The 26,192-nt window shown below is 47.3% G+C and overlaps 1 protein-coding gene across 1 annotated transcript in view; it reads right to left on the bottom strand.

The window, feature by feature from the left end:
- Positions 1-2,944: 2,944 nt before the first annotated feature.
- The window catches only part of DPY19L1 (dpy-19 like C-mannosyltransferase 1), a 68,837-nt gene continuing 45,589 nt past the window's right edge, over positions 2,945-26,192 (bottom strand). The window contains exons 12-22 of the mRNA XM_053926065.2: positions 25,658-25,717; positions 25,036-25,116; positions 23,852-23,953; positions 19,607-19,678; positions 17,656-17,705; positions 14,989-15,013; positions 13,939-14,058; positions 12,416-12,590; positions 11,709-11,808; positions 10,531-10,656; positions 2,945-5,644 (exon numbers count right to left, since the gene is read on the bottom strand). Coding sequence (XP_053782040.1) covers positions 5,488-5,644; positions 10,531-10,656; positions 11,709-11,808; positions 12,416-12,590; positions 13,939-14,058; positions 14,989-15,013; positions 17,656-17,705; positions 19,607-19,678; positions 23,852-23,953; positions 25,036-25,116; positions 25,658-25,717 — 1,068 coding nt within the window. The 3' untranslated portion in view covers positions 2,945-5,487. The remainder of the gene's footprint in view (positions 5,645-10,530; positions 10,657-11,708; positions 11,809-12,415; positions 12,591-13,938; positions 14,059-14,988; positions 15,014-17,655; positions 17,706-19,606; positions 19,679-23,851; positions 23,954-25,035; positions 25,117-25,657; positions 25,718-26,192) is intronic.

Below are 26,192 nucleotides of genomic sequence, written 5' to 3'. Positions count from 1 at the left end.
AAAGGGTGGACATCTGGAAGTGAGGAAGAGAAGGCAGGGCCTAAAATTTCACCTGGGCAATTTCTAAAGTTCCAAACCTTAAGCCACAACCGAGACTGATTAAATCCCAAATTCTGGGGATGGGAAAAAGGCTTTCATATTTTCCAAACTCCCCAAGTAATTTCCAATGTGCAGACAAGTTTGAGAATGTGACTTCATCACAGACTTGGAGGGCTGGAAGGGCTACCGAATAGCTCTGCCCACGAAGAGGATGTGCTAGGGCAAGAGGGAGGTCTGACTCTGGACCCTGCTCAGTAAGCAGGTACCAAGGGTGCAGGCCTGAGCAGGGCACCCTTACCCAACGGGCAGGGCCAGAGCCCTGAGCGGGGTCAGAAAGCTGAGTGGAAGTTCAGGCCTTTAGGCCCTTTTTAAAAAACTCAGTTTGGATGGCCTCATGCCAAGTCTCCTTAGAAACGGTTATCTTATTTTCATTTCTATTTTTTTAAGAAATGGCTAAGTACTAAAGCTTTAAGGGCAAGCGGCGTAACGACTCAATGATCTTAATTTTGCTACATTCAACCTTCTTTCTAGATATTAAATTTGCATACAGCAAAAACCTCAGGTACCTAAGTATCAATGAAATTGTTTCACACCAAATTAAAAGAACATGCCTGCTGAAACAGGATACTCGGTAGCACTGCCATGGATACCTGGAAGTTTGTTTTTTTAAAAAAAAAATTTTATTGTTATTCAATTACAGTTGTATGCCTTTTCGACCTGGAAGTATTTTGACATGCTGCTTATTAGAATTTGAGGTCAGAGTTCATTGAGTGCAGAAAATATTACTTTGAAAACAGAGCCAATATCAATACTATGCTAATATCTTTGCAAAAACAATTCGACCTTTTAATTCTACCACAATGATTTGAAATTGTAAGGGAAAGTCTTCAACTCTTCTATTCATTCAGAATTTTAAGATTTCTCTCACGGGAGGAAGAATAAAAGGAAAGCATTTTCAAAACCTTTTTATATCTTAATGTCCTTTTCAATTGCAAATGTAAAACTGCATTTGTATTGTATTGATACAGCCTGTGAAATAAAGGCCAGTCTAAGAATGTAATGACGGTTAAAAGCAGCTCTGCTTTATCATTTTTTTTCTGCATAAGGAACAATCGCACTGATTTAAATGAGAAAACTCCTAGTTGGGGGCAGGAGAGGGGGAGGCAGGATTGAGGGGAAGGAAATCTGAGACCCCTAGCTGACTCTTATCTGCTCTCTAACAGGGAGAAAAACATGGAGTGTTGCTGGGATCAAAGAGAAGCAATAAAAGTGGAAAGTGTTTTAAAATCCACACATATCACTCATTCATCTACTTTCTTCTAAACAAATCGAGCTTACAAAAGGAAGTCCGATTCCAAAGGATTTCACTCTTTTCCCATCTCTAAACTGATGGGTAATTTTTCCCATCTCTAATAGGTCCAAAGCCCAGTTTAGCTTAAAAAATGTATGACCCATAACTCACCTATAAAACACATACAATGCAGATCAACTGTACTGGTTAAAAATGACCATATCTGGCCTTGACTGGTGGTGGTTCAACTGGTTGGGCATTGTCCTGCAAAGCGAAAGGTTACCGGTTCAATTCCCGGTCAGGGAACATGCCCAGGTTGTGGGTTCAGTCCCCAGTCACGGCTTGTTCAAGAGGTTTCTCTCTCACATCAATGTTTCTCTCCCTCCTTTCCCCTCTCTAAAAATAAATAAAATCTTTTAAAAAATTACCCTATTTGTTCTTTGTTCCTTGTAAGTTCCATTGAAGCAATGCCCCCTAAGAAACAAGGGACCCCACAGAATTCAGTTCCCACTACAGGGACCCTCCAGCCTGTCGTAGTGAGATAAATGCTGGGAGGAATGGGGCACCTCCTAGAGGCCAGTTTCCTAGAGTCTTATTAAAACATGGTTCTCAAATATGGTCCCTGGAGTAACAGTATCATCAGCATTACCAGGAACGGGCTAGAAATGCAGATCCTGGGGCCACACCTGTCTTAGTCCGTTGGGCCACTGTACCGTGGCACAAGAGAGACCCAGTTCTCCCAGTGCCGGAGGCCGGAGATCCAAGATCCTGGCGCCGGTGGGTTCGGTGTCCTCGGAGAGCCGCTTCCTGGCTCACAGATGGCCCCTTGTAGCTGCAACCACACCCCGTGGAAGGAGCGAGGGAGCTTCCTCACCCCTTTTTGTCTAAGGGCACTCACCCCTTTCATACGGGATCCGCGTCTAACCTCATCGCCTCCCAAAGGCCCCCACCTCCCAATACAATCACAGCAGGGGGGAGGATTCCAACCTGTGAATCCTGGGGAGACAGGTTAGGCTCCAGCTCATCTCGGGCCAGCTGGGGATGAGCACCCCCGCAGAGGGGCGGCCATCTGTGTCTCAGCCAGCTCGCAGGCGACACTGACACGCGCTCGATTTGAGAGCCACTGCACTAAGACACTCCACCCCCCAAGGTGTCAGACGGAGGTGTCGCCATGTGAAGAAATTAATTATACCAGCATGAACTAACCTGTCTTTCCTCCAGGGAGACAGAAGAGTAAAGCTGATGCTCGTATCAAGCAAAAACATGGAGCTGAGATTTAAGAAATGTCACGAGACCAAACTGTGCTTTAGTGTAAGAGAAAAAGCTTTCAGCGACTCTGGAATTATCCCCAAATGTCCCTCAATGTAAACAATAAAGTAATTTGAGTGTGTAATGCCATAAATATAAGAAGAGTGTGGGTAACCCCAGTACCCACCCCACCTCCACTGACGAAGAGGACTAAGTGTCTTTGTGGGCCCCAAGCTGCGCTCCGCCACACACCAGTCTGTGGTTATCTGACCACACACCAATCTGTGGTTATCTGACCACACAACGAGACTGACCACGTTCACAGTCAAGGTGGAAATGAAAACAACAATAAAAAAACCCACTCCATATTTTCACGATCTTTTTTATTTAACATACACAGTACATGTAAACTGGCATAAAATTCATAAAAATACAATACTCCTCTATGTAATATCCCCTTATTCCTGATACACCCACTCATGTTCTCCTTAACATCATGGCCTTATTTTAACTCTACACTTTCCCCATTGCGCGGTTTCAGAGGCCCGCCTTCTTGCAGAAATACCGCCGCGGCTTCATTTTTTCTCATCGCCTCGATATCTGAGTCCATCGCCTCCTGGCCCACCCCCACCTTCCTCACACTGAAGCGAAAATGCTTCCCAATGCTAAAAATACGCGGAACACTGAGCTTTAGTACTGTCTGGTCATGTGGAGGAAACCTCCTTCTACAGTTCGTTGCCGTAAAAGAGATTCGTGAGCGACAGCACCGGCAGCTCCCAGGAGTGACCGGGAGGGAGTGCAGCCCCCCTTCTGCACGGTAGGGCCTACCACCGCGCCAGAGCTGGCTGGGGGGCTACATCAGTAAATACACGGTCACAAGGGGTCTTCAGAAACAAAATCAGTTTGACAGCTTTTACCCTTCCCAGCACAAAAAACAGTTATAATAGTACTTCAGTGTTTTTCCTGTACTGAATTCCAACCTTTACCTGTGAACTTAATCAGGAACGGAATTACCAGTGGGTGGGAAGAACAGAGAAGAACTTTAAAAGTGCCATCTAAAAAAAGGGTAGCTGCTGAACAGACACCACAGCCACATTTGGGGGAGAACCGGCTGCAGACAGAGCCCAGCGCTTCCCCTCCCCCAGCCCGTGAGGACCCCCCCCCCCACCCCGGCCTCAGGCGCTCTGTTCCCATTTTTCTGGACTGCTGCATCACTGCTCATGTGTGGGTCCTAACCCACAGCTCCCTGCCACCTCCCTGTTTTCTGAAAGTGGCAAATACCCAAGAAATAAAGGTCACCCAGCAAGCGAGAAAGGGGGGGGCGGCACCTGAAGACACTGAGAGAATTTGGGGGCTGGCGGGTAGGGCGGGGCAGGGCAGGGGCCTGCACACTCCGCTGCCCGCCCTGGGCTGGAGCTGCCCCCAGCGGCAGGCCTGCCCTGGGCTCTGCTGCGAAGGCAGGTACCAGCCCTGAGCACGGGGTGTCAAGGACAGCCCGCTGCCAGGTGAGTCTGCCTGTGGTGAATCAGGAGAACACTGTGTAATTAAATGGCTGGCCCACCCGGGGCAGGGTTTGCTTGGAATTTAAAATCCCAAAACCATTTCTCAGAGATATAAGGGATTCGCTGTTTTGAAAAATCTCATTTCACACAAATTAACTTCTAAAAAACAAAAATTCATGCTAGGAATTCAAAGCAGGTTCAGAAGTTTTTCAAAATAAAAATAAATAGGAGAGAATAAAGGGGAAGGCTGAATATATTCATCCTCGTACCGCAATGGTTTTCAGAACCAAAATTCTGAGGCTTAAGGCTTTGTCTTGTGAAAGACAGGCAATTTAAAGAGAAAAATATAAAAGCTCCATTCACTTATCATTGTTCACTTACTTTTTGACAGAAAAATTAGTTATGTTTTATTGTATCTTAATAGTCAAAGAAAATCTCCACACGCCACAGTCTGTCGTTCCCCAGGACATGTGTCTACAGGATACACGCCAGTGTCCGGACGCACTGCATCTGAGGCTGTTCCAGATAGTTTGTCTCAGAACTATAATGAACCACGAAAAGTTTTAAAAGTGGTTTAAAGGTATTAAAATATACACATTTGGATAATACTAAAAATGAGAAAATACACAATTGCCATTAATATTTTTTAACCAAGAAAAAGTACTTGATACAAGAGATGAAATGAGTAAATACCACTTATTTGACAAAGAATGTTGGGAGAGGGAGGAAGAGAGGGAGGCAGGGGAGAAGGGGGGTGGGGGAGCGAGAGAGGTGTCGCGCTAATTACCACACCGCTGGTCGTACAGGAATCTGACCCCGACCACGAGGTCCGACAGTCAGGGTGGATAATGGGCATGTTCTGTCGTTAACAAGAACAGAGAACAAGAGAACAAAAGGGAAATAAACAGAAAACTCCACAGAGCAAACACCCTTGCCGGCCCCATCTGCTCTCGACAACGGGGACCAACGTGACTGAGGAGCTCACGATAATCAGTAGAATGTCCCAAAGACAAGCGCAGAGGCAGGGACACAAGCAAGGGGCAGTAACAGTCCTCACACGGCAGAATCGCCCCTACACAGCTCAGAATTGACTCTCTCTTCGTATCTTCCTTCATGACCCATCACGTTTGGTGGGCAGACGGCTTTGCTCACTTTAGCACGAATACTTAAGTCAAACACAAGCATATACTCATTTGCATAGCAAATTTTAAGGGGTGCACTGAAACAGTACCCGACTGAAACGGTATACGTATCTTTACAATCAGAATGACATTCAAATTGACCAAGTGAAACATTTTCCATTTGAAAACAGTTACCTATAAAAGTTTTGGGGATCTGAATTAAAAACAAGGCATGAGCTGTTAGCGAACGTCACGACCATCACCGCTGTCTTCTCCGGGGCAGTGGTCATTCTTCTATGACCTCTAGGACTTTGTAAACACTGTTCTGGAACACCGTGGTGAAGTGCGGCTCGGACTCCTTCACCAGGAGGTTGCACAGGGGAGGCTTGCCGGCGTTCGCGGGGTCCTCCACGTCCCAGATCTCGGGCATGCTGCAGCCGGGCCTGGGGATGGCACGCTGGGTCAGCGACCAAGTGTGGCAGGTGGCCGACGGCAGACAGGGCTTTCCATTCCCACCCTCCGGTCGTTTTTCCTTGCTTAGCTTAAAAAATACCTTATCACGGTTGTTCGTATTTGTGTAAGCTGCCACTAAGTCCTCCTTAGAACAAGGTGAACACAGCCAAGGTGACTCTAAAGAAAGGAAAAGACCTACAAACTACAGGCGATGTGCTTAAATTCTGTCTCTGCTCCCTGCCGAAAACGTGACCGTGTGCAGTTCACTCAGCCTCTCCCCCCACGGCTCTAAGGCGGGACAGTCCCCCGGCACGGCTATTCCCAGCATTGAGCTCAGCACAGATAAGAGATAATATATTACATTAATTTTCAAAATTATAATCGACACATATACTTAGTTCCCGTTTATGCAACTTCCCGTTACCTATATTCCAGAATGAGTAACTTCAAGAAAATCCAGTAGTGTTAAGCTCTCATCTTAACTAAACATATAATTAAATCTTGAAAGCAATATATCTGTTTAAAGAACAGTAGAAGTAAAATTGGTATTATGTGATATTTTGTCCCAGTAAGTGCTTCAAGATAACTGTAACATTTATTTGAAATCTAGAACTGTTGGCTTTGGCTGGGGTTCACAATTTCCTTTTTTCTTTTCTTTTTTTTTTTTGTAGAGTAAGGATTTATTAAGTGTGTTATACTTCAAAATGTCAGTCTTTTCTTTTAGGGCTTATGATATTTTTATGTCTTCTTTAAAGAATTATTTCCTATCACAATATTGTGAAAATATGTATTGTATATTCTCCTGTGTAAATCCTCCTACATATCCGGTATAAAAGTTTCAGAATTTTGCTTCTCATATTTAGACCTATTCCTCATCTAGAGCTGAATTTTTCTGTATGGTGTAAGGTAGAGATTTAATTTTAACTTTTTCCATATATTGTAGATAGCCTAGTACCTCTTGGTCCAATTATTATTTGTCAAATCCATTCTTACACCCGCTAATCAGTGACACATTATTTTCAGATCTATTTCGCCTAATTATTTATGACCACTAATGTAAAAATTGATTCCGGTAAGAATAAAAACTGGATGCAACAAATACCTGGTGAAAAAAGGCTGTGGAGAAAAAGGACGAACCAGTGGCCTCTCAGTATCACTACAGATTTCTTACTAATTACACAGGAAACCCCTCTCCTTAAACTGGAGAGTGGGGGAGCATATTCAGCACTCCGTCAAGCGCTGGACCCGGCACCACCGACGCCAGACCAGAGTGGCGAGCACCCCCTGCAGTGCCGCGACGGGAGGGGTACCCTGCCTTCTTGCCCAAACCCACCACCCTGCATGCAGCCATGGGGAATGAGTCAGGCGAATCCGCCGGCGGGACATCCTTACAAGACCACTGGCCTGGACTCTTCCAAATGTCAATAATTATAGAAAAGGTGAATGAAGTTCACAATTTCTTACATGCTTTTTGAGAAATTTTTTAAAAAACAGAAAAATACAAGGAAAAAGTATAGACCACTGACAACTGCTTACATTCTGCCATAAGCTGCGTCCCTCTCTTTGTAAGAGAAGCCGTTCCCACCAGCCCCTCTTGTCCCCAGTGGCAGCCCCCTGCCCTGCCCTCCAGCAGGAGGAGGCACTAGGACACCACCTTGAATGGAAAGGCAGTTAATCATCCAAAAAGTGTCCCAAGAGACCTGTCAAAACGGAACCCTGAACCGCACCGCCCCCAGCTGCAGCACCGTTCTCAGAGGGGACTTCTGTTAAGGGCCCAGCACGCACCTGCTCGGCCTTTTCCGTCTGCGTGCAGACTCGCGCACCAACACGGGCACGGACATTTACATCCACACGGATGCTCGTGGCTGCTCTTACAAAACTGGGATTATCCTGGGACTCCTCGCTTGCCAATAAAATGCGGCATTTTCCATCTCGTTCCATGAAGACCTACCTTCTTCTTTTAGTTGTTGCCAGTGCCCCTACGCACTGTGTGAGTGTTCAACCGCCCTTTTGTGGATGGGTACTTTAACTGCTCCCCACTTCACTGTAATAAAGCAGCGCTTACACGAACATCTCTGGGCCTCTCTTCCTGCAAACTAAGCTCCAGAAGCGGAACCACCACTACGGCAAGGGGCTACGCACTTCCCGTGCTGCCTGTGTCAGACTCTCCGCAGACGGTTTTCCTGCAGGTGTTCCCGTGCAGGGTGTTCAGTGCACGTTTCTGCATGCCCTGGCTGACACGCAAGCACACACAATGACAAGACGGGGCCTGGGTTGTCTACCTTCTAATTGTCTCCCACGTCCCAAGGCCACACTGTTACCGTGCTGCCGGCCAGTGGCAGCGGAGCACGAAATACACAGGAAGCAGTAAACCACCCAGCTCCTGCGTTCCACCACTCTGCCTGCCTGAGTGCAACATCCCTCATCCTGATCGGAATTCCCAAAGTTTCCACAAGGCAGCCAGCTACATCTTCACACAGCAGTAGTGAAAACCTCAATAATTTCTTCTGAATTTACGTACTTCAAATTCATGTCAACTCTATTATTGGGATTAATGAGAAAGCAAGCAGAGAACTGAGAATAAAGGAATAGTTAACTCAAAGCTCATCCACAGCTTGCATTTGAGTGTATTTTCATGCACGTATTTAAACACAGGGTGTCAAGTATTTAAGGAATAATCATGCCACACAATTAAGCAACTTGTAAATGAGACCCCAGAATCTAGGCTCACCGAAGTGCCGGGCACGGCTGAACCCTGGGTCAGCACCGCTCCCTCTTCCCTTCCTTCTCCTGTGTGAGGTCCCCGCTTGCTCTCCTGTTCTGACCTGTTTTCCTGTCTCAGTGGCACACAGGTGTCTCGGGCTGGCATAACTGAGCCGTGGTGAGGGCCCGGGGGGTCGGTGGGGAGAGTCTGTGAGAAACTCAGCTCTCCCCACTGCAAAGGCAGGTGCTAAGTACTGGCCCTGCTCCCTGCCCTCCTCTCCAAGTTCCCCACCTGCTTCCCCAGCAGGACAGAGGGCATAGTGCGTGCTTTGTTTCAAGGACTAAGCAGAGTCCACCTGTCTGAGGTTTCCAAGATTTAGCATCCGCCTGGCTTAAATCTCATGGTAGACGGTGAGTGTTTTAGTGACTGAGTGGGGTAACAGATAAGAGGAAGTCCCTTCCTTCGCTCCCTCCCTCTCCACTCCTGCTGGAACAAACAGGACAAGGGCAAATCTAGGTCCTGACGGGGAACCCAGCACTCCCCCCAACCCCAGCTCTCAGACTTGCTCTGGGCCAGCTAACTCACGGCTGGCTTTGTCTAGGGTGCCATGACCTGCCACACTTCCCGAAGTCGTCTTTTCATCCCTCCTGGGCACGGAGAGCAGCGCTCTGCCATCAGAACAGGAGACTACGAGCCAGGCAAACCCTGGGCTCTCCGTCTGCATCTCGGAACATAACCCCCCCGGCCTCTGCGATTCCCACAGATTCAGAACACTACGCAAGGGCCCAGGGGAAAAAATGAAGGATCTTGAACCAAGGCTCGTCATTAGCTTGGGGGGGGAAAGGTCACAAAACAACGTTTCTGCTCCAGCAACTGGCAGGTGTCTCGGGCTGGCAGAGCTGCCCGCAGAGAGGACTGGCCGCCAGGCAGTGCCCATGCAGGGGGATCGGGCGCTTCTGACGGCAGGCGTCGCTCACCGTCCGACGTCCTCACAAAATTACCATGGGGGAAGCGCACGGCTGCTTCTGTCCTAAGTTGACACAACCAAGTGAACTGAAGGTGAATGTATGAATTTCACATACATTCTTATGTTCAAAAGGACTTAGAGCATTTTCTGAATTGTGACTCTAAGAACAGTAATATTTTCTATAGATCCCGATTCAGTTCAAGTCACTTCCAACATTCACAGAAACCATTCAACAATCCACAACCGTCTCAGTTTCCTTGCGGGCAATGCTGGCAGACAAACTGTCACAGAACTATTTTTACTCCTGAGTGAACATTTAATTATTCTGTCTTAACACCCTCGTGTAAGATAGAAATGCGCGGTGAATACGTATGATTAAGCCATAGATACGGCAACCTCCTGAAGGCTTCTTTTTAACATGGAGTGAGAATTAATAAAATAACAGCACTCCACAAAATGCCCTCGACTCCGGGGAAACTGTGCGTGTCGGTGCTCCCCCTGCACAGGGGCTCCGGTGTTTCAACGGCCAGCTACTGCCGCCTGTCACCCCGTCACCCGGGCACACCACAGCAGTCAACTGTGGGACTCACGTCGGCTTTGACATGCTCACTAACGCCGGCTGCTCCACTCTGCCTAGCGAGCGCCTCTGGGAAAGAGACATTTTTAAAACTGTAAACCCAAGAGCACAAGGGTCTGAGAACCACCCCCCCCCCCCCCCCGCCCCAATTAAGAGGTGAAACAGCAAGAGAGAAGCTTCCGTCTAGCTGCGTCCGTCCACCACGGGGCACAGCGCGGCGCAGGGCTGGGCGGGCGAAGGAGGCCTGACCCTCGGCGCCGACCTGCGCTGCTACCTCGACTCTCCTCTATCCAGTACCAGACTCTATGCGTCTTTTCAAAGAAAATACATTCAACTCGAAGTAAAACATTTAAAAACCAGGCGAATGTGAGTAATTCAGGAAATCGCCAATCAGTGCCTATACAAGACCTGTAAGAAAAGTGTGCACATGCAAATCATTATAAAGGAGAGAGGAGTTTATAATGAAACATTACAAAGAGATGTTTACAAAAGAAAAAAACTCCAATTCAAATACAATTCACCTTCAGGTTTTTTCCCACTGCACTTGGCTAAACGTGGTGTCCGCCTCACAGGCACGGCCGTGGCGCAGCCGCTGTGAGCAGACACCCGCTGGCCGGCGACTACTCACTTGGACCTGCGCACGCACCAGGACTCCTCCAGGACGTAGTAGTTCACCTGCAACTTCACCAGCTCCCGCTTCACGTCCTCCGCCGCTTTCCGGCTGTACATGGAGTACACGATTTTCGTTCTGGCTCTTCGAAGGAAAATAATTGGGGAGAAGGTCGTCGAGGTCAAGAGGCTGCAATCCATCTGTTTGGAAGGAAGCACTGAACGGGACCAGGAGAAAGACCACACGGAAGACTCCAGCGGTCTCCGGGGGAGTCCCCGGGGCGTCAGGGAGGGAGGCCAGAAGTGGCCCCCCGAGTCCTGGGAGGAGGGGCTGCCACACTTAGGTTTCCTGCCTGTCTGCTTGCTTTTGTTTTAAATTCTGTATCGATCGCTGTATCACAAATGAGAGTAAAGTTCCCCGTGCGTGGACGGTAAAGAGCTACACAAACACAACCATGGGAAGTCTTCAAAGCTGCGAGCCCCAACTTTCACACCGAAAACAACCAGCATTCGATGGCTCTCCATTTTACTCCTGGGCTTTTTAAAAGCTAAATTTACTCAAAATAAGTGCTCTGGAAATTAGCTTGCCAGAATTGATTTTTTTACTGAAAACTTACTTATAAATTGTTATGTCCTACTGTTAGACAAGAGAACATATTAATAAAGATTCACCTCTCAGGAAATTAATAACCCGACCGACCTTAGAAATTGCACAAAATTGAAATCTATTTCCTTTCAATGAGAATATACTTTGTGTGTTTATGAGAAAATAGTAAAAAGCAAGATCATTCTAACAGGTTATCCTGGTGAAAACCAGAATAAAACTCTCTTTGAGTGGGTTCCATTTCAACTGACTCCTGAGAGTTCAAGGAAAGCGGCCCATGAGAAAACCTTAATAGAAACGGCAGGCTAAGGGACCTTCGGGGGAGCCTGAGGACGGTGACGGCTAAGAAGCTGCGCCTTTTGGGGCCATGCCGACCTATTGAAGGCGGACCCGCTGGGATGCCTCTGCTGCCTGGCAGACCAGACGACCCGAAGGCGGCAGCTGCGTCGCCCCCTGGGGCCATAGCAGTTGTGGATCTAACCTGCTGTTTTATCTCAGCGTTCCTCCAGCTCCACAAACCCCAACTCGCCACCATTTCCCTTTTTAAACCCTTCTGGGTATTTTGCTGAACAACGTGACGATTCTGTACTAACCTCAAACCTGCATCTTCATAATGTGGGTGATTCACAACGGGCCGAAGTGCGGAGAGCTTGACACTCGCCATCGTGGGCATGGCCCCCGCAAACACTGCATCTGTGAAGCAGGAAGCAAGTATCAGCAAGAACCGGGAGGAAGTCCAAGGCTAGCACAGCAGCAGGCAACCACCAAGCCCGGGTGAGCGGTTTTCTTTGGAAGACAGTCTCATCTCACCACTGAGAATTTGCGTGTGTGTGTGTAATATCTTGGATATCTATCCTAATTCTAGGAAAGTATCAAACTAAGACATTTTTATAACACTAAAAAATTCTGAAGCTGATTTAACAGTCATTTGATAGTCAAATGACAACATCTCCCTTCTTAAACATGGATAAAGATTCCATGAGTTTACTTCAAGAAGGAATTTGAAGGGCTAAGAGTAAAAATTCATTAGGAAAATAAGCATAAAAATTATTTTAAACTGTGGCATGTAAAACTTTGAAAAAATTAGAATTTATGGAAAATAGCAAAATGAATTACAAAGAAACTATGCCCAGCATGTCCTCTGCAAACTACTTAAGACTGACATTTCTCCCTCTTTCTGGACACTCTAGAAGTAGCATTGATTAGAAAGAGTAAGACTATTGGCAGTTACTCGGGTTTAGGATTTAACAGTGGTATGCAAAATGGGAAAAACACTCCTAAAAATAATTTTTTTTTTTACCTGGTTTAGTACTATATTTGATCCACTCTATAAGTTCTTCTTGTGGCAAATTGCTGAATTCCCCTACAATATTCCACTGGGTTTGTAGATTTGCTGAACCTTGTATCGACATTGTTGCTAACAGAGCAAAAACAACAGCACCGGGATGTACTTTGCAGAAGAGCCATCCAAATAGCTGAAACCAAGTCAGAAACACGTTAGTAATTGTTAGTCAAAAGCAACATGTATCCAATAGGCAAAAGTTCTTCCCAGAGCACAACGCCCTCTCTGCAACAGTCCCAGATAAAGTATTAATTACCCTAGGGAAAAGTTCCAGAAGCAGTGACTCTGGCAATCAAAAGATCCCACCACCAGCATCATACAAGTGGGCCACGATTTAAATCGAATTAAAGTCGAGCTCTTCTCTCAACTTGCTCTCTATTCCCAGAGCCAGGCAAGGCCAGGCTCACTGCAAAATGAAAATGTGGGGCCCCCTGTTCAAAGATTTTCCAAAAGATCAAAACGGCAACAGCAGAGCACGAAGCAGGGTGCAGGGTCCTTCTCAGTGGGGGCCCTGGGCACACTGGGCTCCCAGCACCACGAGGCCAGCCCAGGCATCCATGCTCATCCGTCACACTGCTGGTGGGACGGAAGGGACAAGCTCCCAACCAGCCTCCTTTCCTGTCCGGGCCTGGAGGAGCCAGGCACAGCGGCCTCACCCTCCATTGGCCTCTCTGGCCTGACCATAAGCTAGCTGCCTGGGAGCCTCGCTGGCTAGTCTTTTCCATACACAAATAGTCCACTCTCGATAACGACACTTTGATTCTATCTTTCTCTCCTAAAGACTACTTCCTGAGGACACATGCAGAAACTGCTGCTTTTGGACTTTTGCATCTACCACTTTATCCCCATCCCCAGAGCGTGGTTTAGATGCTAATTCTGCTGTGGCACCTGGCGTCCTTGACTGATGAACAGGTGACCCTGTGGAAGCCATAAGTGTGTGACTGCAGAGCCAGGAGGCAGGTATCTGGGGAAAGTCGGCAGCGAGTAGCCACGTGGCTTCAGCTCAGTTTTAGAGCAAAGCCTTGAAACCGAGCGTACGTTTGTATGCACTTGCACACTCAACGAGAGAGAATTAGAGCTTCATACTGAAAGACCACATAATTTGAAAGTACTTATAACGTGAACTCAACTGTTAGAATTCTTTGTGAGATGAATGTCAAAACAAAAAATTATTTCTACAATTAGGCTCTGCTTTCTATCAACATCTGCAGTAATCATTCGCGAATTCACGACACTGATGGTTTGTTGTTCGGCTGGGACTATTTTAGAAGTTAGAAGAATAGAAAATGATCAGCTCTCAGGAGTTTTTGTGGGCTTTTAAAAATATTGCTCAGGAATAATTCGCACAGACCTGGGAAGGACTTTGATGGCAATCCTTTGAAGAACTCTGGGAGTCCGACACTGTTTCTGGGCCCCTCAGTAACGAGGGCTGTGACCCACCCCCCCCCGGAGCCACAACGCCCACGCAACCACCACCTCACCTGCCTCGAGCAGACCAGAGACGCCATCACACACATGTGCGGCGTCAGAAAGAGCTTCAGCCTCATGATGAGGACGCCCAGCACCGTGTACGCCACCAGCTGCAAGGCGTGGTAGACCAGCTGAAAGAGAAGGGAGACCGCTCTGGCGCCTGCTGCCCATGAAGTCCAGCATCCCGTCGTTAAAACGGTGAATATACAGTAGAGGTCACTTTTTCTTAGTAACAACACTGCAATTTCGGAAGTAAACAAGTCGTGAAGCCCACTTTCCAGCTTCTCCATTTTAGTAGAGGGCTAAGGCGAGCGGGTCTGCAGCCCTGCTCAGGACCACGCCTGCAGTCGGGGAGCCCCATTTCTGCACCCCTGGGTGTGCCCATCCGGCACGGAGGGAACGAGGGACCCACAAGTGACTGCTGTTCCAGGCCCCAGAGTTCCACCTTGGAACAGCCGTTGAAACCCGGCTGAAATACATGGCACAGTATTGTCAACTACAGTCACCATGCTTTTGCTAAGACTGCAGATCTTAGAAGGCCTCATCGGAAGGAAAAATAATAACCTGTGTAACTAAGTATGGTGATGGATGTTAACTAGACTAATCGTGTTCATCATTTCGCACTGCACACACATCCGAATCATGGATTGTACACACGAAATTACATATAATATAATGTGATATGTCAATCATACTTCAATTTAAATAAAGAGAGAAAGAAAGAAAAAAACAAAAAAAACCACCAGGCCGAATCCCCAGGAGATGGGAGTAGCTCACATCTCCGGAGCCCCAGGCTACGAAGCAGAGAGGAAAGTATCTCCGGTCACACAAAGGACACCCCCGGCCTCCTTGGGGGCTCCAGTGATAACCTGCTAGGGCTGCGAGGGTGACCACAGAGGGCCAGGGGACGGACCTGTAACATTCTCCTACGGGCACACGTAGGCCGATTTGGAAGATGATCAGTGACAGTCGCTAATACACAGAGACCAGAACTAGGAAGAGAAGTCCAAACTTGCACAAACACTAAAACGAGGTCCACACTAGTAAGACTGAGTCCTTACCTCTCCGTGATCAAACTGGTGTTTCCTGCAATGGAAGAAGACATACCATTAAGTAACTGTGGAGGCACTCACTTCAATTATTCGCATTTCCATCTTACAAATATGAGGCCTTAAACGTGCGGATGACTCCCTCAGGGCACACGAATGTAAATCAAAGTAACTGTAAAAGCTACAAACCACAACTGGGGCTGTAATTTTTTAAGACAGTTTATTGGGGGGAACACGATGACACTGTGCGTCCTGCAGATGTGACTGCACGCTGTGGCGTTTCAGCCACCTTGCTGGCGACCTCCAGGCCTTCCCAGTGTCCCCAGAGGCCCCTCCGCCCCCTCATGAACGTCTGAGATTTTTTTCAGCAGCATCTCTGGAACACACAAACAGTCTCAAAACTCCTTCTTTCACGCTGCTGGACAGTCTGAACTTCCTAAGAGGTGTGCAATCAGAGGCCCCCCGGGCCCACCCCCACCAGTGCCAGGCCCTGCAGGCTGACATCGCCGCAGAGTGGTCTGTGGGAAACGGAGATCCAGGCAGGCACTCCCATACCGAAACCCTCCAAAGCTTCTTCTGTAACTCCGACCAGCTCTCCAATCTTTAACACGCTACTCCCGGTCTTCCCACGCTGTCCCCACTTCTCAACCTGGCTCCCTCCTGGTCACCAAGCTCCCATCACACGAGGCTGACACTGCTCCTTCCAGCCTCCGAGAGGCGCCCCCTCCTCGACCCCTTCTGCTTCATTTCCCCGGTTCACCTCCTCCCAGAGAACAACATTCTCACTGGCTTCCTTGATCATCCCCTGCCTCTCCCCACTACGATGCACCCTCTGGGAGTCCAGGGTGCAAACTCACCCCAACTTGGTTGCACAGCACGCCGACGACACTGGACACACAGCAGGAACAAGAGGGAGAGGGCCCTCCGCCCTCATACAGACGTCCAAGGGGAGGACAAGCAAACAAAAAAGGGTCCTGGACCCACATCTGGTCCTGAGACTGTCTCCCACAGTCCCCTTCCCTTTCCACACGCCACAGGACTCTGGCACTTAGGCAAAATTAAACATCAGCACGCCAGTCTCCAGTCTAGAAAGCTCTGGCCCTACCTGAAGTGAAGCCCCACCAAGCTCCGTTGTGCTTCAGTTGCTTCCCCAGCTGAGTTACTGCAGAAGGCGAGCTCCGCCTTCCTCGCCTTGAGCTGCAGGTCACAGCTGTAACTCCATGCAACTCTGTAACCCGTGCAAACCTGCCCGGCTCTCAGGAACAGCTTCATGTCCAGTGGAGGGGCAGTTCGGCATCATGTACAGGAGTCCTGTCCTTTTCCCCAGCCCCCAGAGGCTCCACGTACAAGCAAGGGCACAGCCACAGCACACTGTCTCTAGGGCACATGCAACCATTTACTGCTTGTTGGCAGAAGTTTGTAGGTGAGAGAACAATACACAAGGCTGTGTATCTTCAAGTTAATGAAAGCAAATACGGACACATATGCTGAACATTCTCTACCCCCCACAAAGTCTGACAAAAGCCTGGAAGTAGAATCGAAACTTCCTTTCCCCCACACTCTTCCTCGTTACAGGTTTCATCCTTCTAGTTCCTTCGATGCACAAGGAACACACCAACCTTCCTACTTTAACGACAGCGCACTCCAGGTAACCTGAGGAATCGATGGTGCACAGTGGAAAGGCCCCCACACAGCAGGCCCACACTCCAAAGAGACAAGGAATCTACTCAGAGACGAGGGTCAGGAAAGGTTTCCTGAAGGAGGGGACGTTCAGGCAAGGACTGGAGGAGCTGGCTGCGTGAAGAGCCAGGCTGTGGGGCACGGGGCACAGCCCCAGGCCAGGGCACCACCCTGCGGAACTGCAGAGCAGTAAACTCTGTGCTGGGTGTAGGTCAGGAGCACAAAGGAGGCGGAGGGCAGAGGGGGATGGGCAGGAGTGCAGTGGGAGAGGGAAAGAATTTAGTTTTCGCTCAACTGCTGTTTATGTCCTTCACTCACTTTCCTAACGGGTTTTTAGTATTTTTCTTATTAATAGAAACTCTTTATATAGGATGGTCATTAGCCCTTTGCCATAGAATACAAATACTTCCCCAATTTGTATTTTTCTTTGAACAATACTTATAGTGTCTTACCAAACCAAAATATGTATCTGGTCAACCTCGTCATCTTTCCTTCTAGCTAACAGGTTTTTCCGTCATACCTAACAAGGCCTCTCTAACCCTAGGATGATAAAAATAACTTCGGTGATTTTTGAGGTTTCCTTTTTCCCTGTATTTAAATCTGAGCTCCATCTGGAGTTTACTTTGCATGAAAAGCAGGGCATGGGTCCGGTTTTACGGTCCCTGAGTGTCCCCTAGCAGGCGGGCCGTGAGTCCTGAGCCCACCAGCAGAGCCCCTCACTCTCCCTGCTGAGCTGACACCCAGCACTGTGTCCTTCAGGGACAGATGGTGTGTGTGTGGGGCTGCTGTGGACGGGGCGCCCGGGGCCTGCGGCGTGACGAGGGGCTGTGCCGAGCTCAGTGCAGGTAAGAAATGAGAGAAGCAGAGAAGGGGATGACGATCGAAAACATCGACTGGCAAAGGCTGCGTGTCCGGCGCGCCACTGTGCGCTGCACACACTCTGAACGTCTACTTCCCCACAGATGGGGGACGTGACACGATGATTAACGGCACACTTACCTTGTATGCGTCTGCTGCTTAGTTAAGACACTCCACATGTCACTAATAATCTGCAAATAGATTTTTTAAAACACTTTAGCTGTTTTGGAAAAAGCAAAATTTTCATTTAAGTGTCTTCTAAACTTTCAAACTTTTACTTAAATGGAAGTATGGAGACAAGAGACAGCTCAGAAAGTAATAATGACAACAACATTATCTCATACGTGAACAGAACTTGAGCAAACCTAACACCCAGCAACCCCGTTCCAGCGCATTTACCATCCTTACTGTGTCAGTGAGCGACAGGCTCGGATGGGGTAAATGGCCCCCAGGAAGGCGGCGAGGCACGGCTGGGTCTCCGAAGCTGACCTTCGGGGGCCAATTCACACTCAGTGACTCCCATCCTCCAGGGCGTGGGCTGGGCCCCCCTTCATTGTGGCCCCACAGGACTGGAAGACTGGCTCACAGACTGAGAGAGAGCCACTGAGCTTTCCTGGTTAGCAGTGACCAGGAGGCCATCTGATCCGAAAGCCCCTCCCCGGAACGATGTCCACCACCTGCTGACAGGTGTGAGTCCGGCTCCTGGAAGAAGCCCCTGGCCACTGCCTGAACCTGTGGCATCTTCCGCATCAGGCCAGATCGACTCTGGTCAAAGGCCTTACCGCCAGGAACTGGCCACAGTGCTCAGGAGCCAAAATGAAAGTAACCTTATTTCTAAGTGGCAGGCTTTTAACTGTGTGAAAACAATTATCTTCTTTCCATTCAAATCTTTCTTCTTAAGTCAAACGTCCCACTTCTTTAACCCAATCTAACCGTTTTCGTCACCTAGCCACCCAGACGGCTCTTTTAATGCATCTGGGTCGCCAACATGCAGCATTCTTTTACTTCTTTCTGGGTGCAGACCCACATGTAAAGTATGCCAAAGCGCAAAGGAAGCAGAGCGCCTGGCACGCAGCAGAAACTGAGGAACCCTAACCCAAGTGGATGTGAGGGGCTGTGAGACCCCAAAGCTGAAGGCTACACGCCGCCCGTGAGGAGGGAGGGTGAGCGGCCCGATTCTCGCTCTCCCCCTGCTTGTCAGTGGGCACGCTGTGAGGCCGCTAACCGCCCCTGCCCCCCGATCTTCCCGTTCTGCATCTGTCGGAACAGGAATAACGGTGTCCGTGCACCTCACAGGGCTGTCGAATAACCAGCTGAAACAGCACATGCGAAATGCTTTGGGGAAGCACAAATATGTGATGTGAACGGTAATTATAGTAGTGAACATTCTACAAGTATATGGCATTGTGTTGAAACAGAAATCCCTAGCTAGAAATCAAAACTTTCAGGGCCTCTTATCTATGCTTCTATTACAGATTAATCTCAATTCATCCTCTTAAACCACCTACAGTTAAGCTCACCAGTTCTCAAAAGAAACAAGAGAGACCATCACACCCGCTCTTCAGTAGAGATGGCCACCTCCCTGCCCAGGTTTCCTCTGGGCTTCGGGTTCCATCACCAAAGCCGGGCCAGCCGTCTAAGCATTAGGGTCACAATACACGGTTAGCATCCTACTTGTTCGTTTTGATTAATAATAAGTTGGACCCAGGAGTTAGTGAACACCACACACACGACTTGGAAAGGCCCACGTTAAAGATTTTAGGGGAACAGTACATGAGAGTTACAAGCAAATCGGAAACAATCCCCAGAGGCAGAAACAACGGCGTCTGGGCCCATGGGGCCTCTCTGGTCCCGGCCTCAAACACGGGACTAGCAGCACGGGAGCCGCCTCTCTCCCCACGTCCTATTACGCTCGCAGGCAGCAGAGAGTTTTCGAGGCTTAGAGGCTTGTAAATGTCCGTCAAAGGCTACTGGTAAGAACATACAGCCCAGGTTTCCGTAAATCCACACAAAATGTTGTCGGGCGGACTCGTAGCCCGGTGCACCAACTCCTCTGCAGACACAGGAAAAAGTTCCTACGTGAGACACATACCTTTCTGACAATCGCAATGAACACGACGAGGACGACGGGAAGCAACAAGGTCTTCGTGTACCTCAGTGGGGTCTGAAACGCAGAGGCCTTTTGTTAGAGGAGAGTCATTTTGAACAGACAAACGTTCGCTGCAAACAATCAGCCAGGGGAACTGCAACACCAGCCCTCGCCGACCCAACCACAGACTCCCATCGGGAAAACCAAGTGCCTTTCTGTAGAGACCAATGTCCCCAGAAGGTCGTGTTGAAAACACTAACGAGTACAGCCCCCCAACACGTGGCTAGAGATCCCTGTTCACCATTTGGCAACTGCTTTCCTACCCGGGGGGCTGGCTCAACTCACTACTCAGCTACGGTCAGCAGAACCCCCTCAAACGGCTCAAGCTTTCCCTGCACATCCTGTGGGGGCTCAACATCTTGGCCCGACCCCTGAACACACACGCGATGCCCAACGTTTGCAGGAAGAGTAACACGTTGGCATTTTCTTTGGTAACACATAAAAACAAAACCGCACTACACCAAAACCTTACCCAGCAGAGCCCCATACGCTGCGATCCCACGCACCTCGTAGTCACTTGAGGCCCCAGTCTTAAACAATCTGAACTTGAACCTTCTCAACTGCAGGGGATTTGCTTACCACCGCCTTCCCTCACAAAACAATTCTATATTATCGAGTCAGATAATACACACTTCCCCTCGTATGTCTATAAAGCGAAATCTAGTTTCAACTATATTAAAATACTGGTACATTTTAATTCTACAAAATATAGAGTGAGGAGCATTTTATGATTTTCCCTCTCAGGAGTCCAATTTCTCTCACTTATTGTTCTGTATCAGATGAGTAATTTTGGTAACTTATTAACACAAAAATGCATACTTCATGGGTTAGAAGTCCTAGTAAGAGAATTTAAATGTTCTTATATTACTATTTACCTTTAAAAACACTTACATAGTACTTATTATTTTTAAATATATATATTTTGTAAACTTTAAATTATGTCTCAATCTAAGTAAAAATCATAACTGAAACTATCTTAATATTTTAAAAATTAGGTATTTTCTAATAACAACAAATGTAACAAAAGTTGTAAGATATAGGTATTTACCTTAAAAAGGTAATGTATCATAATTGTGTTAGAAGCATTTAACAAAATTTAACAAAGTATTCAAAAATTTTTAATGTTATATTCCAAAAGCTTAAAAGGTATTTTTAAATATTGCTCTTTCAAAGAAAATCAGATTAACATCAGACTTTGACAGAAATACTTCTGACCAGAAGACAGTGGAGAAACTTATTTAAAAAACTCAAGACAAGATACTGATCAAAGACTTATATCTAGCCAACCAACCGTCACTCAGAAAATACTGATAAAATACTTTGAACGTGTAAACACTCAGGACTTTTGCCCCCAGGAGCCCTCCCTGAGGAACCCGGGAGACAAGCGTCACATAACCAAGAAAAGGCAGGAGGGGCTTCCTGGTGACCCAGCTATGACAATGATGGGGAAAGAGAGGTGACGGACTGGCGCGCAGTTCCACGTTCTCACGTGGAAGACACGGCAGGACACAACAGCAGGGTGCAGGGGGAAGAGCACACAGGGAGTAAAATCATCTCACCGCGGACAGCACTACAGCAAATGAGGAATGGCTGAGAAGCAGGGGAGAGGCAGCAAGCGACTAGCTAAGTTCAGCACAACCCTCAGGAGGAAGCCATCAGAAGGCACTAAGGTTAATATACAAAGGTATTAACGTAAAACAAAATTATAGAACTTGCTCCACATCCAAAGATACACCAGAGAGAGTGTGCACAAAGGAAGCCCACCTCACAGAGAGGGGTGTGCGTGTGTGCGAGTTCTGCCCCGGTCACCAGGTCTTTCCTTTTAATACTCCTTTGCAATGCGCGACTTTATTCTAAGCACACACAATGGGTTGTATATGCTCACTGTACAAACTGGAAGACGCAGAAAAAATAAAGACCACTTCCCACTTTAATCAGTTGCCAGCATCTCCTCCCCGCTGGACGGTCTGTCAGTGTCCTTCCGCTAGTTCTTCGTACGGGCGTGGGTGTGGGGATGTGTCTTCGGTGGGGGCGGGGGTGAGAGTGCTGGGCACTTTTTAATTGATTTAAACAAGCTCCTACACCAGTTACAGTAATCTCTAGTTGCATTTGTTATACTTCTGGCAAGAGTCATCCCAGTGAGTCAACTGCTTTTTGATTTTTACAACATTTAATGTACAGGTGTTTTAAGTTACATGCACACAAACCTATGGATTGTTCTCATATGCGGTTTGCACTGGTTATTATGCTCATTAAGAAATGAAGTTAACATTCACCGCACTGTCTCCTAAGTTTATTTTTCAGGCTTTATTATTTTTAACATGTGAATTAACTAAGTGTGGAGTACAATGTGATACAAAGCTTTAAAGGGACTCCCCACCCCAATTCAATATTCATGACATACATGCATTCGACCCACTGCCCATGGCGCTCTTCCTCTCGCGCTGAGCACGTAACTCACAACACAGTTAAGCGTGAGCCCGTGGGCCTACCCCGCACCGTCCGTTGTTGGCCAGAAAAATGGCCCCCTCTTGGTTCCCTGTACTTTCAATATTGTTGCTGTCCGTTTTCTTATCTAAAGGGGAAAGAGTCCCCTCACTGAGTTTCCTTTCTTTTCATAGCATAATACAATTAATGTATGATTATTGTAGAAAATTTAGATGCAAATGACAAAAAAAAAAAAAAAGAATGCTTATCTCCCACCAGAAACCACCACGAGCACTTTGCTCTCACACTCTGACGTGAGTAACTAAGACCTTACCGTTCTGCTCACTCTGCGTGCATCTTCAGTGTGTTTCCAACCAGCATGCGGTCGTGCTAAACCGCGTCCCCCACCGCATGCGCGGGCGCACCGCACGACAGACACGCTGTGACCCGCTGTCCCCGGGAAGGTCCCTTTGGAGAGGCGGAAGAGCAGGCCGGAAAGAGTGCTGCCATTGTCTTCCCAGCGACCAAAGTCACGCTATGACCCAGTGACAGTTTCCCCTCTCGCACAGCTGAGAGCTCGCGCTCACAGGCTGCAATGCAGGTACGTCCTCATTAGTGGTAAAGGACCTCTGGGTCCTAATTCTCTGCCAGTGTTCACTCTCCACGTCCTTTACCACGTCCTTTATGGCACCTTGACCGCCTCTTGCTGTGCACTTTGCTGTCTTGCAAGGTCCTCTCCCTTCCTGTCTTCCAGCAGGTCAGCACCACCATCTGTACCCTTCACTGGCCAGCGTGGGTCAGACCACCCACGTGCCAGACGCAGGGGGATGAAGACCTAGGGGCCACCACACCCCTGCGGGGCTGCCCAGCTCAGAACGTCTGGCTGAGGCAGGGTAGGCAGTGTGGCCCGCTACTGTCCACTGCTCTGCGACTCAGGACTCGGGCTGACCCAGTAGGAGTCAAGGGAGAAAATGAAAGTGGCAACAGAGTACTGTTGGCCAGTTTAACAGAGCACACGTTTTCGAAGAACCATGTCTCACAGATAATAAAATATCATAGTGAATGAGGCCACAGGGGTGGGGTAAAAAGACCCACGTATACCTGTTGTTGAACCAAAACCAACGCACAGAGAACTGCGAAATCGTATTTTTCTATAAAATATTAAAATAGCCAAGTACTTCCCCATGCACCTCGATTTGCGCTCACCTCACCTGTCCGCAGCACGCTGCTAGAAACACGAGCTAAGACACAAGGAGTGGGAGTCCTAGTTCGAGAACATTAGGTGGTGCTGCAGCCTTGTCTCACAATCCACTGAACTACTCTGAACACAGCTTCCTTCTAAACGTCTGAATGCAGTCTTCAAAGAAAAATGCTGTTGGAATGAGAAACTTGTACTCAACCTTATTTCAGAGCAATGAAACCATTCAGGCAAAGGACTGTGAAGTGAGTGGGGATGTAGGAGCCTGAGCTTCGCTGAATTAACGCTGCGCCTCCAGAGAGGCAACTTGAAATGCCTCTGTGTTTACTCATCCAAGACTGGTCTGAACGCATGCTCCTAAATTAGTCAAGTAAGAAAGGACCATATAGATCAGGGAGCTGTAGTAATGGAAATAGGAAGAGGTTCCTCTAAGCCGCCAGATTTGTCTCTTCCTTCAAATTTAGGTAACAGCATGGAGGACAGAGTCTGAAACAACAGGAACATCCCTTCTGAAAAATGAATGAACCAAAACCTCAGGGAGAAAACCAGAAATCACATCTTACCTCCTTTTCCATGAAGTCAAACTCTGCTGCACAGGTATACAATAAAGTATCAAAATCCTTGTAACTGAAGAATTTTGATGTTAATAAGTTGCCAATATGAGCCTAGTAAGGAAAAAAATGAGGTACCATTAGATTATGCCATAGATTACAGTAACGCATTTTAAGCTTAATAGTACCCCAAAACAGTCTTCACTGCATTATAGAGCTCACTGTTCCCACGCAGTGAGCTTTTTTTGAGCAAGACGGCACGCCCTCCAACTTCACAGCTCTCTCTTCTTCTGCTGACAAGTGGGAGCACCAGCACTACCCTGCTGCCCAAGTGGGTCATCGACAAACCAAAGTCTTTTCTCCTTGTCTTTTCCTGCCCAGCGCACTCTCCCGGGCACAACACATTACACAGTGGCTCCTCTGCCAGAGCCCCCCAGGACCGCTGGGCTGGTGGCACAGGCTCCTCGTCACTCAAAAAAGGACCAAGTGCGACGGAGTAAAGAGAAGGAGACGTTAATTCAGATTTCTGGAAAGGGGACTGAGGACTCTTTGCAAAAAGCAGTAACTTCGCAGCCCCTGGGAAAGCATGCGCTTTCCGCTGCCAGCTGACACCTGTGTCACCTTGACATGCCACCGGGGGCTCTCGCTCACATCAGTCATCTGCTCCCCACAGAAGGCCACATGAGGGACGTAGATGACTTTCACTGAACAAATGAGACATTTGCCAAACCTTCAATTCATTGTTGTCTAAAAAAGCAAACCACAGACGGGCCCGGGGTGGGGCAGAATCACATCTAAAACAAACCGTAACTAAAATCCCAGACGGCGTCAGGATGAGAGGGGTGGGGTAGGGGGACGGGGTGGACCGGGGTGGACCGGGGTGAGGGTAGGGACTGAGGGTTAGTAGGGACGTGCTGAAGAATTTCAACACTCCTGCTGGAGAAAAAAAATGTGTGCTAGTAAGTTTAAGGAATCAACAGGGAGAACAAATAGCACCTAAAACAGCACGAGAAAACTCTCTCTAATGAAAAGGAGAAAAAAGTCTAGAAGCAAGTAAAATGGAAACAGACAGATGAAAAAAACAGATAGACTTCATCTTGGAATTTGGCTCAAACAGTGGCATTTTGGTATCTCCAGTCATTTGTAGCTTGTCTGATTCTTTTTGAGTCTTTCAAGTCTAAGCAAAGTGCACTCACATCATCTGCAATGCCGAAGAGCTTAGATGTCAAATACTTGAGAATGACAGTTCCAAACAACCAGAAACATCCTTGGATAACCTGCAGAAGAAAAATATAACGCAACAAAGTAAACGGGTGCTTCCTCCAGCCATGTCACGGACACAGTCCAGGAAGGAAACAAATGCTTTAGTCTCATGTCAAATGAAATATCTCCGTGTGCAAGAGAAAATGCTAAAAAAAAAAAAAAAAAAGAATGCAGCTTAAATTAAAATGATGTTACTCCAAAATCAAACAGCTATCACTAAAATTAAAAATATAAACATAGAATCTTATTATAAAAATTCGTACACTTTATAGAAGACTCACACAGCAAATGCAGTTAAAGTCCCTTCTACCAACACTTCCTTCCACATGTACTACTCCTTAGCAAAAACATGGATAATAAAGTTGAAATTCTTTACCTATCAAATATTAATCTTAACTTGTATTGTGAGAAGGGCAACTGGCTACATTAAAATTGAGCTCTACTATGTCATAAAATTGCTGGATCCCCTGCATTGCTTCCTTAAAAGTGAAACATAAAACCAATGCCATATTTTAGACAAGAAAAACGTATGCATTCAAATAGATTGATTCTTACCCATAAACTAAGTTCAGATACATTTATTTTCAGGAAATGTGGTTTCATTGCCAGTACACCCTGCATGGAGAAAGTAACACAGCACACGGTTAATACCTCTACTTTAAGTGCCAGAAAGTACTTCTAATAGTAAGACTCAAGCATCTAAAATTCAGCACACTGTCAACATTCCACACAGCACCCCCACCAGCTCCCTGACTTTGAGAACAAGCCCTGTTTTAACCCAAGTGGGGTAGGTGAGTTAGTGACTTCGTTTAGCTGAAAATGGAATCACGTTATCAATTTTTATGAGTGATTTTTGTGTCTCTGATTTGCCTAAGAACCAAGAAGTAAAAAAATGAATTCACAGTTTTAGACAGATGTTTTATAGTAACAAGATCTGTCTTAAGTTAAATATTATTAACTCTTAGGATAAACTACAAATAAGTTTTTAATGGATCAACTCAATACTTCATTATCAAATCTCATGTCTTTCCAAGTACATGATAGATTCTCAAATATAATACCTATTGGGATCTAACTCTACTTCAAACTT

The sequence above is a fragment of the Desmodus rotundus genome, chromosome 6, assembly GCF_022682495.2.
Source record: "Desmodus rotundus isolate HL8 chromosome 6, HLdesRot8A.1, whole genome shotgun sequence".
NCBI lineage: Eukaryota > Metazoa > Chordata > Mammalia > Chiroptera > Phyllostomidae > Desmodus > Desmodus rotundus.
Note: the sequence above shows the minus strand (reverse complement) of the source record. Positions and strands in the feature narration are given on the sequence as shown.